Genomic DNA, 17796 nt, shown 5'->3' with positions numbered 1-17796 from the left:
CATTTTGCACATAGTAGCTGCCAAATAAACTTTTGTTCAGTAGAATTGGATTTGCATTGAATTGTTTGATTGAATTGAATTTGTACCCTACATGTAACCAAATTGGAGCAATCTTTCTGCATTCACGTGGATTAGGTTTTAGAAAAGCAATTAATAAAACAACTTTATTCTGAACTGATGTCATCATATTCTGTTCACTGTCATCACATTCTGTGCTGTTGCTATGTTCACTCTTTATGCTTCTTTATTACTATGTGATTTTTGCCCTTCTTGTAAAGCATTTCTTACACTTAGTTAATCAAATATGATGGCATAGGAAAGGAGTCAAATATAGTTTCAGATTCGTTAAGACTATCAGTATGGGAAAGTGCTTAAGGTAAGTCCATCTTAATGTTAGTTTTCCATTTAATTATATTTGACATGATAAGAGACACTATATTTATCCACAGTCCAAACTTCACTGCTTTCTTAAATTCACCAGTAATTAGCTCTTAGCAGTCTAAATGCTGATTTTTGTCTTCATCTCTAAAGATACTGTTGAAAAATGTAAATATCACACACATCATAAACACTAATCTATTAAAGTCTTTATGTGCTTGTATTAATTTTCTGCAAAGCACATTAGGACCTAATATTTTTAGATACGACAATCTGCCTTTCCTTTAAATAATCTAATTCCAATTTGACATCTTGGTTTGTTTCCATATACTTCAGTTCATCTCCTTGGGTCTCATACCTAGAGGATGAAGTCTTTACAAACTAAATTATGTGCAAGTATGTTAGAGGCAATGTCTCAGTCTCTAGTGTTTCTGCTTATTCAACTAAGTGTCCAGTTAGCCACATCAGCTTGTGCAACCAAAGATTATTTTCCCTTCTCTTCCCTACAGTTTATATAATGGTAATCATATTAAGGGACGTATCAGGATTTCACCCTGTTCCCTATATTTTTCCTCATGTTCACACTTTTCTTCCTTTAGCTGCTGTACTTCAGACAGGGCATCCAGTACAGACTCTTCTCAAGATCAAGTTGCTTCTGGTCCCCATCAACATGAAGCTGTCCCTGTTTCTCAGGAAAATAGATCATTTATTTCTTATAAAGTTACTGGCGGTTCTCTAACAAATACAGCCAAGTCTTCTCCTAAGGAAAATAATAGTAATTTAGAAAAGCGCTATATAGCTAACTTATCTCCTCCAAGTAAAAGTTTGCCTAACATTCAACAAAATGTTGTGTCAGCTTCCTGTCTGCAAAGCAGAGTTAAAGTATCTTCCAGTGAACCCGCTAGTAGCAGTAATATTCGAAAGAGTGAAGAATCTTCTCACTTTGGATTAAAAAGACTTTTCACTTCAGTTCAACGAAGTATTATTTCCTTTAGCTCTCAAGCAACTGCTACTGATGATAAAAAATGTGATAATATTCTTACACTTCCAGCAAATAGAACTCCCTCTGCACATCTAAAAAATAGTGAAATTTCATTTTCTTCTGTTCCTCAACAAGATGGAATTGCCTCTGATGTTGGACAACTTAGAACAGTGGCTGAATTCCATCCAACTGACGACGTAAGCCTTCATGTGAATCAGAGTGAATTTTCACCCAAGTTTGATCAGAGTGAAGCTGCCACAAGCCACTCTCCGGTCTTACTTAAAGCCAGTACCAGTTGGGAAAATACTAGTGAACCTTATTCTCAAAGTGCACCTAACCATCATCCCCTTCAGAGCACGGCCAGCATCGTCCTCTCCATAGTTGGGTTATCTTCTTTGCTCTGGAAATCTGGAGATGGTGCTGACGTCTCTCAAGAAGACTCATTAGAGGAACCTCAAGATAGTAGCACCTCAAATACTCAAGAGAACGGAATTCCCCCAGAATACCCTTTGAGTGAAGAGATCATCCTCCATCTGTCTCAAAGTGGAATTTCCTCTGGGGCTACTTCTGCCTCCCCTCCAGATGTACTTCATTCTTCTCATGCTATGAAGAACTGGAGTCGCCGTCCAAGCCCAAGTCCGAGTGTGACTAAGGATCTCATTTATACACTTAGCCTGTCCTCTTTGTTCAAGAAAAATGGCAACTTGAAAAATCGAAGTACTTCGGTACCCCATCGTGATGATGAAGTAAAACCAGCGTCTTCTAGGAACAGGTTACCACAAAGCTTCACTCGTCCTCCAAGAGGGGAAACTCATCTCAGTCTACATATGCTGGGTGACTTGATTATATTTAACCAGTTTCTTCACCAGGCAAATTTTAGACAGGCCCAAGGAATTCATATTTCACTTCCTTCTACAATTAATCCTTATATAATATAACCACAGGCAGGTCTGGTTACACTCCCAGAATGAGAGCCCCATCATTCAGTCTAAAACAGGATCAGAAGCCATATTATTTCTTTTAGATTGTTACTAGAGTCAGTTTAGAAACTAGTCATTCCCAAAGTTTTAAATCAACGTCATATTACTCCTGTTCTATAGAAATAACTTTTAAATTGGTCTAGGTAAAGGAACACCTCTGTTTGGTTCTGTACCCCCTTTTTTTCTTATTTCTTTTACATCTTTCCCAGTGCTGTTGTGGTGGTGGTGCTAGTGGTTGTGGTAGTGGTGGTGATGGTGATGATGGAAGGGCACTTATTCTATAGAGATTAAATTTGTGGGTGAATTTAGGGTCAACTAGATGGTGCAGTGGATGGAGCACTGGATCTGGAGTCAGGAAGACCTGAGTTCAAATGTGAGTGCAGACATTTTTCTGCACAGCAAATCACTTACCCTGTTTGTCTTAGTTTCTACATCTGTAAAGTCGGAATAATAATAGCACGTAAATCCCAAGGTTGTTGTGAGGATCAAATGAAGTGATAATTGTAAAGCACTTAGCACAGTGTAAGCTACTACATGTAAGCTATGTAAGTGCTACCTAAATTTTAGCTACTATTAGCATTAATTACATATCTATATTTAATTCACCTACTTATTCATTTTCTTTCATATCGTTTAGTGATAACTGCTGCCTATTCAATTCAGTTAACTCCAGCAAGCATTTAGTAAGGGCTTCCTTGACTGAAAAGGTACCCGCCATCAAGGAATTTTTATTCTACTGCCATTTCTAATGTCACACTACCTTATATCAAAAAATTTTCTCAAACAACATCTCATAGTGAACAAAAATAACCCAATCTACTATGTATGCTACGGGCAATTCAAGAAAGCAGATCCATTTTTAACAAACTAGTGTTTAAAAGAGGTATGCATAGACATGATCATCTCGGTTTGAGAAGATCTGGAAAAGCATTCCTCTTATATCGTTAACCCTCCTCCAACTTTCTTAGGATGGTATACTGGAAAGGATGTCATACTTGTATGCATCAGGCCTTTGCACAGGAGTGAACAGTCAGTTTCAGTGGATAAAGAATACTCTCCAATAATTTTTTAAGAATTAGAAATTATATAGAACTACGCCATTTGCCATCAATAAAAAATTAGAACTATTCACCCAAACACATTCAGTGAATGAAAAAAAGGATGCAGTAGCAACTATGTTTTAGGTTTTACTTAGAATTTTAGCTTTTACTGAAGGAAGACAGTAGATGTTATTTGACATTACTTATCAGCTTACTTATAAGATTGGGTCAAGATATTACTCTATTTTTGTGTTCCTTTTTCTCTGTTTAGCATATTTTATAATTAAACAGAGTGTGGTGAAAATTTTTTCACTCTGCCTCACATAGATAGAGCAATTCAGAAGCCAAGGTTACCATGGCCAGAAATACAATTTTTTTTTCCCCTTGGGAAGACTTGCTCAGCGGAAAGTAATTGAAAGGGACTTTGGATGTGGTATTTGCTTTACTAAATGAGTTTTATTTGTGTGTGCATGTGTGTGACTAGTGGTTGTGATCACCATAATATCCCTAAGCATAGTTCCTTTTACTTTAGCCAAATAACATCACTTCATATCTGTTTAGTTCTAAGCAAGCTTTCAAAGCAGCTATGGGAGATAAGGAATGCACCCCACTGTGAAGAAGTATTTCACTATTCCCCCTCCCCCCAAAATTCAAGAACACATATATATCCATGTAGCATTTTCAAATTTGAATACTTTAAGGATGAGGCAAAAACAAAGGCAAAAATGTGTATGTAAATGTGGTTTTTTAAAGTTAGTATCTCTAGACCCAAGAGAGAACAGATGGCTCCTTCTATATTTATTGTTGGAAAAATTGTATAGGAATGTTAATTGTTTATCTTAGTGCAGAATTTTGGTATGCACTTAAGAGTATGGGTGCTTCTAGATTTTCCCTGAACTTGTCTAGATAGGCCTTAATTTTGTATTTATCTTGAGGACACTAGAGACAGTTTAGTATATTAGGAAGAATATTGAATTTGGAGTCAAAGGATGTAGGGACAGACCCTTAATCTGGCAAATACGAGTTGTAAGTCTCTGAGTAAATCCCCATCTTTCTAGAAAATGGTGGGCATATTTGTCCTCACCAACCCTAGGCTTTTTGTGAAGAAAGGGATTTGTGAATGGTTTGACAGCACTGCAGAAATAAGAGCCATTGTTATTGAGGGCCAATGTGGTCAGTATAACTTAAATGCTTTAAAGGAGCACTGGACACAGAATAGGCACTTAAGAAATGTTTACTAGGAGGACCTGAGTTCAAATCCGGCCTCAGACACAACACTTACTAGCTGTGTGACCTGGCCAAGTCACTTAATCCCATTGCCTAACTAAAACAAAACAAAACAAAACAAAAAAAATGCTTACTGAGTAGCAGCTAGGTAGTACTGTGGATAGAGCTCTGGCCTTGGAGTCAGGAGGACCTGAGTTCAAATGCGGCCTTAGACACTTGACACTTAGTAGCTGTGTGACCCTGGGCAAGTCACTTAACCTCGATTACCTCACTAAAAAAAAAAAAAAAAAGAAATGCTTACTGAATTGAATTTTACGTAGCACCTTCCTCCTAGCTAATTATTCCTCCTCCTCCTTTTTTCAGGATGGCCTATTAGAAAATATGTTGTACTTGTATGCAGGAGGCCTTGGTTCTAAACTGGACTCTGACATTGGCTAGTCATGTGGCCATGGGCATCACTACCTCCCTGGGTCTCACTTTCCTTACCTGTTGAAAGGAGACAGTAATACTTGTGCTACCCATCTCATAGGGTTGCATGGAGCAAAGAGCTTTGTCAACGTTAAAGTGTTATAAAAGTTAGTTATCTTTTCTGAATATTTTGTACCAAATCTATACGCAATGGTCACATCCCCATTTTGCTCACTCAAATCCCTCTGAAGGGAGAAAAGAAAAGAAATGAAAGAAGAAGGAAGGAAAAAGAGTGATACAGAGTTCTACTAAATACTGCCCCAGGGTATCCGAGTGACATTGGACCCTTGTTCCTACTACACTTAGTTCACAAACCTGAGAAGCTTATAAGGAGTAAACACAAAGTCATGATTTTTTATGGAGTGCTATGATGAAAAGTTGTGGGGTTTTTGACACCTCAAATTTTATTGAAAAAAAAAATTTGCATGTGCTTGATCTTGTTACAACTGAATATTGATATATACAATGATGCATTTGAGGTCTTTAATTTTCAATCTAGTAAGCATTTATTAAGTGTCTAATATGTGCCAACCACTACATTGGGCTGTGGGAATTCAAAGAAATAAATTAACAGTCTCTGCCTTTAATGAAAAATGACATAGTTGTTGCCCTAAAGAACGTATTATACTCTGTAATGTGAGGAACCAAGTATGGTGTTCATAATACTTTTAAGTGTCTAAGTTTGCCACCGCATGTCTAGAGGTAGATGGGTTATTATAATAATAAAAAGGGTAGGATATGGAGACCAGTAACCAAGGTGGTTTGTTTAACATAAATGTAAGATTGTGCTAGAAATGGCTGTACACTTGTCCTAGAGGTGATTTCTAAGCTAAACTGATGTATCAAAAAGAAGAGACAAACGTACATTAACTGTTGACAGTGAAAAGAGGAAAAGGTCCCAGAGCACAAATATTTTACGTCCTTTCAAGACGCTTTGAAGGAAAAGCTGAAGCCAGAGTTGTGAGCAAAGTCTAGCTGACTGACACACCACTGAGGGCATTTTATTGTGCTAATGTGTCCCTACCCATTCCTTCATACCCATGTCTTGACTTCTCTATAACATTTGACACTGTGATCACCTCCTTTGGATATTTTCTCCTCCCTTGGCTTTTGTGACACGACTCTTCTGATCTGTCTGGCAGCTCCTCAGACTCCTTTGCTGAATCTTCATTCGGGTCACAACCACTAGCAGTGGGTGGCCCCCAGGTCTCTGTTCCAGGCCTTGCTCTCTTTTCACTGTATGCCATCTCACTTGGTGATCTCATCAGCTTCCATTTCCAGAGCTCTATCTCTAGTCCACATCTATCTGAGCTACAGTCATTCATCACTAACTGCCAGTGATCTCATTCTCATCTTTTAAGCGAATCTCCCCATCTATCATCACCACTGTCACTTATCCTTCAGTCTTACCATCTACAATAGATGCCCCTCAAAGTCTAGCTACTGATCTCATCATTCAGCTAAAACTGCTTTCTCTGAAGTTACCAGTGATCTCTTAATGGCCAAATGTAAGGTCCTTTTTTCAGTCTTCATCCTTGGCCTTTCTGGAGCCCTGGACACTTCCCAGCACCCTCTTCTTCTCTCTAGGTTTTTATGACGTTGCTTTCTTTCCAAGTTGTCCACCTATCTGTCTGACTACTTTCCAGGCTACTTTGCTAGATCTTCATCCAGGTTACATTTGCTAGCCATGGCAGTCTCCTAGGGCTCTGTCCTGTGCCATTTCCTCTCCTTTTCTCTTTTCTCCTTTTTCCTTTTCTTCTTTTATCTCTTCTGATTCTTCTTCTCTGCTCTCTTCTTCTGTTACACTATTTCATTTGGTGTTCTGATCAGCTCAAATGGATTTAATTATCATCTTTGTATTGATAACTCTCAAATCGACTTATCTAGCCCTAATCTTTCTGCTGATCACCAGTTTTACCCCTCCAAATGCTTATTGGATATTTCAAATTGGATGTCTCATAGACATCTTAAAATCAACATGTCCCAAACCAAACTCATTATCTTTTCCACAAAACACACTCCTCTTCCATAATTAACATTTTGTGGCAAGAGGTACAACCGTGGTCCATTACCCAGGCTCTCAACCTAGGAGTCATTCTCATCTCCTCTTTTTCTCCCCCCATATCCAGTCTTGCTAAGGCCTGGAAATTTTATCTTCATAATATTTCTTGTATAGGCTAGACTTGTATAGCTCTTCAGTCAGAGAACCAAAGTGTACTGATGAGATATGAGCACCAATACTGACATACCTTTATCCTTATCCATATCTATATTCTCTGCATGTACATATATGCACACAGACATGTGCTATAACAGACATATGTCATATACAGCATTGCCATATATTTCTGTCACCCACACACCATATATACTTGATAACATTTGCCACATTGAATATAGAACATATAGTATAAACAATATGAACATAATCAGTGACATTGCCCTTTTATAATAAATGGCATCACACATACATAATGTCATTTATTACACTTGGGTAATATACTACATGAAACACTTGGGTGATATACGTGAGCAATATGTTTGAAGAGATGACTGGCCTGGGAGCCTTCTTAAAATTGAGGAACTTTAAAAATTCTTTACTATTCACTCCGATACTCTGGGCAAATAGGTGGTACGATAAATAGGGCCAGGAAGACTCATCTTTCTGAGTTCAAATCTGGCCTCAGACACTTACTAACTGTATGACCATGGGCAAGTCACTTCTCCCTATTTGCTTGTTTGCTCATCTGGAAAATGAGCTGGAAAAGGAAATGGCAAACCACTATAGTTTCTCTGCCAAGAAAACCTCAAATAGGGTCATGATAAGTCAGACGCAATTAAAAACTGGCTCAACAACAGCAACAACAACAATCAATCAATGCTCTGAATCAGAGGAGTAGTTAGTACTGAGGTACTAATGAGATATGAGTACCAATGCTGAAATATTTGTCTTTAATCTACACACACTTATACTCTCTCTCTCTCTCTCTCTCTCTCTCTCTCACACACACACACACACACACACATATTTTTAATCCCATCTGAGAGGTATGGTTTGTGTTGTGACAACAGGTCTAATTACAGTTGTTTGGATATAATTTTTTTTTGTGGGTTTGAAATATCTGCTGTTCTCCCCACCCTACCCCCACTCCTTCACACACATGGATATCTTTAAGAATACTCTTCCTTCAAGGCTTGACTGAGGTGTCACCTATTCTGTGAAACCTTCCCTAATACCCTTATCTAGAAACTTGTCCCTTGAAATTTTTTTAACAAACCATTTCTCCAGTTTACTCCCTTTCTCTCCTATCAAACTCCATCTTAGATTATACCTATCAGGCTGTATTTCACCCTCACCCTCACTTCTATCATTGAGCACAAAATGTAACTTCCTTGAAGTCAAGGACTATGTCTTTTTAAATCTTTCTATGCCTAGTAACACAATGCCTTACATGTAATAGGGTTAATATTATTCGTTGGACTAAACTGGATTGGACTGCAAAGGATTGGATTGAATTGTACTGAATTGTATTGGGTTGGGTTGGACTGGACTGGACCAGATTGGACAGGTTTGGACTAAATTGAATCAGATTGAACTGGATTGGTTCAGATTGAAATAGACGGAATTAGACTGGGCCAGATTGGTCTGGTTTGGATTGGATTGAACCACATTGAACTGTATTGAACTGGACAGGACCAGTATGACTATATTCAATTGGATTGAACCAAATAGAACTGGATTGGACGGGTTTAACCAAAGTGAACTGGTTTAAACCAGATTCAACCAATTCAAACCTAGATTGATTTGAATCCATTGAACAAGACTGGACCAAATTGAACTGGTTTGGACTGGATTAGACTAGATTGAACCAAATTGGACCCATTTAAACCAGATTAGATCTGTTTGAAATGGAAATCAGATTGAACTGACTTTGACCAGTTTGGACTGATTGAAGCAGATTGAATGAGATTGGACTAAAGTGAGGCAAACTGGATTGTATTGAATTGGATTAGACTGAATTGAACTAGATTGGACTAGACCGAATAGGATTAGATTGGATTGATTTGGATGATAGGCTCGATCAGACTGAATTGGACTGGAATGGATTGGGTTGGATTGAACCATATTGACTAGATTAAACCTGACTAGACTGGGTTAGACTGGACCATGCTGGACTGTATTGCGCCAGTTTGGTCCTGATTGGACCAGACTGGACTAAACTGGACCAGATTGGATCACACTGGACTAAATCAAACACTGACCTAGACTAGATTGGCCTGGACTGGATTGGCCTGGCCTGGACCAGGTTGGAGTGAACTAGGCCCGAATAGGCTGGACCTGACTGCTGGAGTGGACTGGACTGGAATAGAATAGATTGTACCAGAATCTGACTCTAGTAACTAGACTGTACTGGTCTAGACTGCTAAACACACACACACACACACACACACACACACACACACACACGCACACACGTATGTATGTGTTATATAACATGTCTTCTTTAATATACATTATATATAGTGATACTTATATAATATATAATGAGCTGCACACATAACATAATCCATATTTAACATGCACAATACACAACAAACATCCTGAATAATGCATGTCAGTCAATGCTGGATGTCCCATGCATGATAGCTGACACAGAAACATGTGCAATGCGTCATTTATTACCTGTATGTAATATGCTCCATGTAACACACATATATATTGGACAAGTTGGCTGACCTAAAAACCCTCTTAAAACAGAGACGTTAGCAGGATTTCTTTACTATATGCTCCAGAGTATGAGTGTCAACACCAATGCATCCATCTCTATAGCTACATATACACACATGTGATGGATAACACATATTTCATGTACACACAAACATATTTAATGGACATAGCCCATCTTAACCCATATAACACATATTTAATGTATATAACATGTATCCTGAATAATGTGTACATAATTAATGACAGATATACTGCACATGCCTAATAAGTGAAATATCACAATGCAATATATATCATTTATTACACTTGGGAAATATATATTGTGTAATTATATATGTAAACAATATATATGAACAAATCACTGGCTTGGGAGCACTCTTAAAATGCCAGCTTTTGAAAGAGCTCTTCGCCCTGAGCTTCAGTTTTGCAGCCTTCCTGTCAGAGGGTCAGAGTGTACTGATAAGTTGTGAGAGCCAGTGCTGACGTATATCGATATCTATGTCACCCACATACCTACATCCCTATCTATATCTACATGCAGAATGTGTTTTTGTGATAAATAATGTCACACATGGCATTTATTAGATTTATACCGTGCATATAACACGTAACATATATAACACAATATTTAGCATTAAATTAAGTATTATTAATAACATATTGTGTGGTATGATTAAGTGCCATGTCAAACAAGTGTAACATCCTTTATTGCATGTGGGCAATGTACTACATGTAATACATGGGTGATATATGAAATCAAAGACCTCTTTAAGTATTGCCTATGATTCTTCTCAGGTAACTAAGTAGTATACCCTGGAGTCAAGAGTATATGAGTTTAAATCTTGCCTCAGACACTTACTAGTTGTGTGACCCTGGGCAAGTCACTTAACCTCAGTGCCTCAATTCCTCATCTGTGAAATGAGCTGAAGAAGAAAATGGCAAACCACTCTAGTTAGTGTCTGCCAACAAAAACCCCAAGTGGGGTCATGGAGAGTTGGACATGACTTAAACAACTTAACAACAAATGACTTTTAAGAAATCTGAACATTGACAATACATTTGTGCTCAAAAATTGTTGAATGCATTAGTTACGAGATTTTATATTGCTTCAAATCAATGAACTGTAAGTTCACAATTAGAACTAGTAAAGCGAAATGCTTTTGCATTGTAAGCTAATGAGGAGGAAACTGTCACTGTAAACATTGAATACCATAACATTAATTGTTATGAATTAAGCAGAATTTGGGAAATGATCACAAAATGTTTAATAATAAGGGGCATTTATTCAGTTCCTGCTGTGTCCTTATCTCTGTGCTTCACCCTAATCCTTTATGATCTGTAATAACTTTTAGATGCTTTAATGCTTGTTTCTGAAATTTTAGGTATGTTACAGCTCAGAGTGACACTGAAAAAGAGCATGTAGCTGGCCATAAGGCAAATAAAAAATCAGCAAAAAAACTGAGCTTACCTGTTCTTACTCAGATGGTTGATGACTTACATTTAAAAGGTGATTCTGATAAACAGACAAGTTTTGAACTCCTGTGCAACTATAAAAATAAGGTAAGGGAAGTATGATGAAATAACACTCTTATTGATTAAAGTATCATCAATTAAATCTCCTCCACAAAGTCCTACTCTGATGCCTCGTTGTGGTATGGAGGGGATAGATAGGCGCATGAGAGGAAGCCGGGTAAGATAAATGTGTGCAAACTAGCACCTGCCTTCTGAGATTGACAGTCTTATAGTGTCTGTGCAGAGTAGCAGAAGAAGCAAAATGGTGTAGGGGGAGGACCATGGGATTTGAAATCAGAAGACCTGGGCTCCAAAGCTAGCTCTGGCACTTACTACCTGAGTAACTTTGGACAGGCCACTCCCTTCCCCTGACCTCAGTTTTCTCTTCTGTAAAATGAGGGGATAAAATTAAATGAACTCTGAAGACCCTTTCAGCACTTTTGATCCTAATATTTAAATGGTTTAAGACCATAGGATGATAGGTAACCATATGGAGACTAATTTCCTTAATTTAACCAAATCTTACTTTGGCATACATTGACATTCATATTGTCTGTAACACTCATTCTTAAATAGTTGCATTCAGAGAGAACATTTACATCTTAATCAAATCAATTTTCTGATCTAATGTACATACTTTTTCACTTTTTCTTTTTTAGTATAAAGATGAAATTGAGTTTATTTGGAGATTAACTAGAGCTTATGGGGATATGTGTGATCTATCCACAGATGTGGAAGAAAAGAGAAAATATGCTTCTGATGGTAGGTAGTGAGTTTTTAAAGTTGATTACCTTATTATAACTTGTGATATGTACCCAAACCCCTAAAGATTCTGAAAAATAAACCAATTATCTATAAATTTCTTAGTTGAAATCATTATTTTAAAATTACTTTTATTTTACTTAATTGGGATAGATACAACTAAGTAATGCATTATTGGTTATTAAATCTAGACCAATAAACATGTATCTGCTCTTCATATTTAAGGTCAGATAGAAATTTGGAAAACTGGGTATGTTAATTAGACAGGGGAACTGAAGTAAATCACAATATCTAAGATACTTGCCCCTTATAGAAGAAAGCATGCAGTGATAGTTGCGTAAAATCTAAAGACCTCACTTGATTTTCATGGGGTCCTAGAAAGAACACTGGACTGGGAGATGGTGTGTTTTGTATTCTGATTCTGTGAATACCTAGCTGTACAATTGTGGAAAATCTAACCTTTTTTGGGACTTATTTTTCATATAGAAAATTAGTCATTTGAGCCAAATAATCTCTAAGGTCCTTTCAAGGTCTAAAATTCTTGATTTGAATTGCCCATGAGTCTGTTGTTAAATTTTTAGAAAGTTCAGGGATAGAGATTCACCAGTCTCTCTTGATAAACTCTAAGTGTTAATAATAACTCTTGAAGTTTAAAAAAAAAGGTCTACCTTATGTCAAATAACAGAAGTTCAGAGTTAAGAGGAACCTTACAATCCATTTTGTCCATCCTATACCTGAATAATAATCTTCCTACAACATACCCCACCCATGGCTATCTGATCTCTGTTGAAGACTTCCATGAAGTTAGATCTCCCTGCATCCTAATATATCATGTTTCTTTTGTGGATTGCTCAAATTTGTTAGGAAGGTGAGAGGGTTTTTTCCCCTCCTATATCAAACCTAAATCTACCTCTTTGCTACTTCCATCTTCTGCTCCTATTTCAGAACTCCTGGAACAAATAGAACAAATCTAATCTATTTTCCACACAATTGTCATTCAGATACTTAAAGATAATTATTATGACCTGCATATGTCTTGTGTTTACCAAGGTTAAACATCCCCAAATGTTTTCAATGTAATTTAAGCCAATTTCTTCTTGTTTGGTCTTCTATGGAAATAGATATTTTTCATACTAACTTTCACATTCTTAAGGATAGTCTTAATGTCATGTAGTAGTAGGAGGAGGAGGTGGTGCTGGTGGTGATATTATTGTTGCTGCTGCTGTTGCTATTCCTAATAGAATATAGGCACCTTGAGGGCAGGTATTGTTTTTCATTTGTCTTTGTATCCCTGGTACTTAGAGGCATATAGACTATAGTCTCTTGCCAACTAGGCGCACAATAAACTGTTGTGGATTGATGAGAGCAATGACCATATATTTTTATCTCCTCCAGTATCCAGCATAATACTCTGTACACTGTAGGCACTGAATACATAGTTGTTGATTGACTGAATACAGACATACTGTAAATCCAAAGGGCAATATCAACGTCAGAGTCCAGGTCTCCAGACAAGCCAAAGTTTGAAGTCCAAGATCAATTACAACTCCAGTCAAACTAGCTAAGTAAGCTATTGACTCTCAAGATGGGAAATGCATAAAAGTACATTAATTCTGATCATTGCCATTTCATAGATTATCACCATGTAACTTAGAGAAGTTTGAGCAATGTAAAACAGTCACCAGTCAGGAGGCCAAAAGAGTTTAGAAAATATCTCATGTGATAACAAAACAAAATACTTAACTTCTTTGCCGATGAAAGAAACATAGCAACTAAAAGTAACACTGATTTAAAGTACAAATTCATTTGCAAAGCATTAGCTGTGGAGAAGAATTAAAGTCTTATCATATTGCCTCCTAAAGCAGAAAAAGCAATAGAAAGAGCACCTTTAAAGACTTTTCTCTAAAAAGGTATAACCAGTCTATACTTAGAACAGAAATCTACCTTAGAGCATACCTAATAAATGGTTATCCAGCTTTTGTCCAAAGATCTCCAGTATGGAGCAACACACCTCCTTTTCAAGCAGCCCTATTAGGAAGTTTTCCCTCACATCAAACCTATATTCATCTCTTTGCAACTTTCATCTATCTCTCTGAGTTCTTCCCTCTGGGAAAAAGCAGAACAGGTGTAAACCTCCACTCCACATAACAATCCTTAAAATATTTGAAGACATCATACCTTTCCTAAGTCTTCTCTTCCCTACCTCCACGTCCCCCAAATTCCTGCAATTGATCTCCGCAAGACTTAATCTTGAAATCTTTCCTTTCAGGGGAAACAAACACTGAATAAAAAAAGTATATTTATTTTACAGGAAAAGACCTGGGTGAAAGAGCAATTTCTCAGGCTCCCAAGAATGGATATTGTCACCTATGGTAAGTAAAGGCTACTTGTGGTTTCTTCTAAAGTCTGCTTTAGAAGTTGTAGCTGAAATTTCCTTGACCCTAGTTTATGCAGACCTTCACATTCATCAAATTATGTTTGTAATAGCATGTAACAAAATTGAACTCTACATGCCCCTTTATGTCATCTTTGACTGATTATCCTGCTAAGTTAGGTTATTAATCTAAATTGTTGTTAGAGATGGTATCATAGGTTAAATCTTAAAATGGAATTTTGAACATAAAATGTGAGTAGGAATCACCTATTCCAATCCCTTCATGAATCTCCAATCTGAAGAGCCTAGGTAACTTTCCCAAGCTCTTGTAGCTGGTGAGTGGTATAACCAGCACGAGGAACCAAACTTTTTCACTCCCAAGACACTGTTTTTCTCACTCTCACATCCTGCTTGCAATTCACAGTAGCTAAATCTATCATTTCACTCTCAGTTGAACAATGAAATTAATGGTATTTTCATGAAGATGAAATGTATGAATATTGTATTAAAGATGGAATTATTAAAATGTCCAAAATGTTCCATATGTCTGTTTGATAAATATTGTTTAGTGATAGAGATAGTTTGAGTTGTCATGTTTTTTGACTAAATATAATTAAAACTATTTTATATATATATATATATATTTCTGCCATTTTGAAATACATGCATATATATACACAATATACATATACATGGGAGCTTGGTGATAATAGCATCAGTAAAATCTAGATATAAAAATTTGAAATCACCCCCAAGAGTATTTAACAAATAGAAAACTGAATCCTGATATAAGGTGAACCAAAGGTTCCTATGACAAATAAAACAAGGATTTCTTCCTATGATAATTTTAAGACTGACCCCTAAAAATGATTCTCTTCCAAGTTTTCAAAGGTTAATTCTAATTGTAGTTCATATTATTTTGAAGTACTTCGAGAAATAGTTCAGAGTAGTTTCTTGAATTTTCTGTCATGTTTGGAAAGGATAATAAGGCTTTTAGAAAAGAAGACACATCACAAATGGAAATCAGAGCAGGTCTCTGAATCATAACACCTACTGAGATAGAAAGTATTGGTGACTTTGGAAATTTTTGTTCATATATGCATGTTTTAATTTTTTTTTTCATAAAGGATGCTCCCTGACCTTTAGCCCATGGGCTTTAGGCTAGAAAGAAACTATAACAAGATATACCCAGGGCAGGGTAGGAAAAGGGTCCAAATGTAAAGTGGCAGTAGAATGTGAAGTTTTCTAGGTTGTTTTGTGAGTTAATATATTTAAGAGAAATTGTTAATTCGATAGTTTACAAAGTAATTCAAACTGATTTATAGGTGTCTCTGTATTTTGTCTGAGGCACTCAGTTGCTGGGGCAACAGCACCCTCTAGTGCTTCAAATTACAAGCCACTTCACATTGATGAACGTAGATATAACCTTTTTGTGTTTAACTAAGCATTACTTTGGAATTGTCAGGCCAGTTCCTGAGCAAAGGTCATTTGAAAGTTCACTCCTAGAAACCAGGATAAGGAAAGCCAAGAGAAAAAATTAAGAAAAATACCTAGGGTCCATCCAATCAGTTGTCCCCACAGAGATAAATGATAAAACAGAAGGATAAAGTCAGGTGAAAAGGCAGGAAGCAATGCAAACAGAATAACCTGATGTTTCCCAGAAGGCTTTCTCTGCTAGAAGGCAGGCTTCTGTTAGGCAAGAGAATAGGAATGAGTCCTTGGCTAAATGTCTGTCAGTTTCAATTTTATTTGTGAAATATCTCAGCCTCCATTTCAACTTGCCCTAAACCAGGGATGGGGAACCTATGGCCTCGAGGCCTCATGTGGCCCTCTAGGTCCTGAATTGTGGCCTTTGACTGAATCCAAACTTCACAGAACAAATCCCCCAAGAAAATGATTTGTTTTGTAAAACTTGGATTCAGTCAGAAGGCCACACCCTAGGATCTAGAATGCCACATGTGGCCTTGAGGCCAAAGGTTCCCCACTTCTGCCCTAAACCATTAAAGTCTTTGGCAAATTCCTTCCTCTTTATGTGGCACAGTTGCGTGTAAACATTTTCTTCATTTTCAGATCTCTCTTCTTTGTCTCAGACATGAGAGCACCTAGTGAATAGAGGTCCAAGGCTACAACCAGCTTGTGTTCCTTTTCTATATAACTATAACATCTATAGACAAGACATTACAAAATGGCACATCAGTTTCTTAGTGGCTAGGATAGATAAACTTTCTTTTTTTCTTATTTCTCTCTGCTTTTCCAATTTTCCTGACTGACTAATATCAGTTAGTCAATAAGCATTTATTAAATGCCTACTACATGCAAAAAAATGTGCTAGGCACCAGGGATAGAAATATAAAAATGAAACAATCCTTGCCCTCATGGCACTTATTGTTTTATAAGTTAGATGGTGCAGTGAATAAGTAGTGTGGGACTTGGAATCAGGAAGACTTAAATTCAAATTCTGCCTCAGATGCTTATTAGTGATCCTGAGTAAGTCACTTAACCTCTCTCAAGCTCAGCTTTTTCATCTCTAAAATATGAATAATAGTAATAGAGGGTTATTATGGCGATTAAATGAGAGAACATCTGTAAAGCTCTTTGTAAACCTTAGAGTGCTATATAAATTCTAGCTATTATAAGTTTACATTCTGTTTCTACCTGACTTTGCAGAACATCTCCATATTTCTACCATTCTCACAAGTTCCTTCATTCAAAGTTTGTTAACAATTAATCTGACTGCATGGTTTATTACAGTATTTTTATTTTTTCTATTTATGCTGGTGAGTTGTTTGGAAAAGGTGTTATTATAGGGACAGCTAGGTGGCACAGTGGATAGAGCACCAGCTCTGCAGTCAAGAGGACCTGAATTCAAATTCGGCCTCAGACACTTGATACTTATTAGCTGTGAGACCCTGGGCAAGTCACTTCACCCCAACTTCCAAGCTAAAAAAAAAAAAAAAGGTATTACTGTAGTGAAATCATGTATCTAGTCAAAAAACAAGATCTGTGTAGGGGAAGGGAGCTAGGTAGCTTTGTACCTTACAAAATATGAGGTTCTGAGTGGCCCCCTCCCTGAGGGATCCATTCTTCAATGATTATAGAGGCTGCCAAATTGGTAGTGACCTCTTTATAGCCAGGAAAGGAAGTATCAAGAAGTGTTTTACATTTAATTGCACCTTTGTGAGCATAAAAACATTTCTCCAGGATTGTGGGACTGCATTAAGCGCACTAATACATCTCAATGAAGCTGAGCATTGGTGCATCTATGTGGAAAGCAGTTTGGAATTATGTGAAGAAAGTTACTAAAATGCCATGCCCTTTGACCTAGAGGGTCCCCTGCTAGGCGG

At 37.1% G+C, this 17796-nt stretch overlaps 1 protein-coding gene across 5 annotated transcripts in view; it reads left to right on the top strand.

Moving 5' to 3' along the window:
- The window catches only part of RMDN2 (regulator of microtubule dynamics 2), a 140483-nt gene that overhangs the window by 92606 nt on the left and 30081 nt on the right, over positions 1 to 17796 (top strand). For all 5 annotated transcript variants that reach the window (XM_027865344.1, XM_027865347.1, XM_027865346.1 and 2 more), the window contains 3 exons: positions 11187 to 11364; positions 11976 to 12078; positions 14390 to 14450. In XM_027865344.1, coding sequence (XP_027721145.1) covers positions 11187 to 11364; positions 11976 to 12078; positions 14390 to 14450 — 342 coding nt within the window. The remainder of the gene's footprint in view (positions 1 to 11186; positions 11365 to 11975; positions 12079 to 14389; positions 14451 to 17796) is intronic.

Source organism: Vombatus ursinus, unplaced genomic scaffold (genome assembly GCF_900497805.2).
Source record: "Vombatus ursinus unplaced genomic scaffold, bare-nosed wombat genome assembly UNPS02014778.1, whole genome shotgun sequence".
Lineage (NCBI taxonomy): Eukaryota > Metazoa > Chordata > Mammalia > Diprotodontia > Vombatidae > Vombatus > Vombatus ursinus.
The sequence above is the reverse complement of the archived record's forward strand: the minus strand, read 5'-3'. Positions and strand labels throughout refer to the sequence as shown.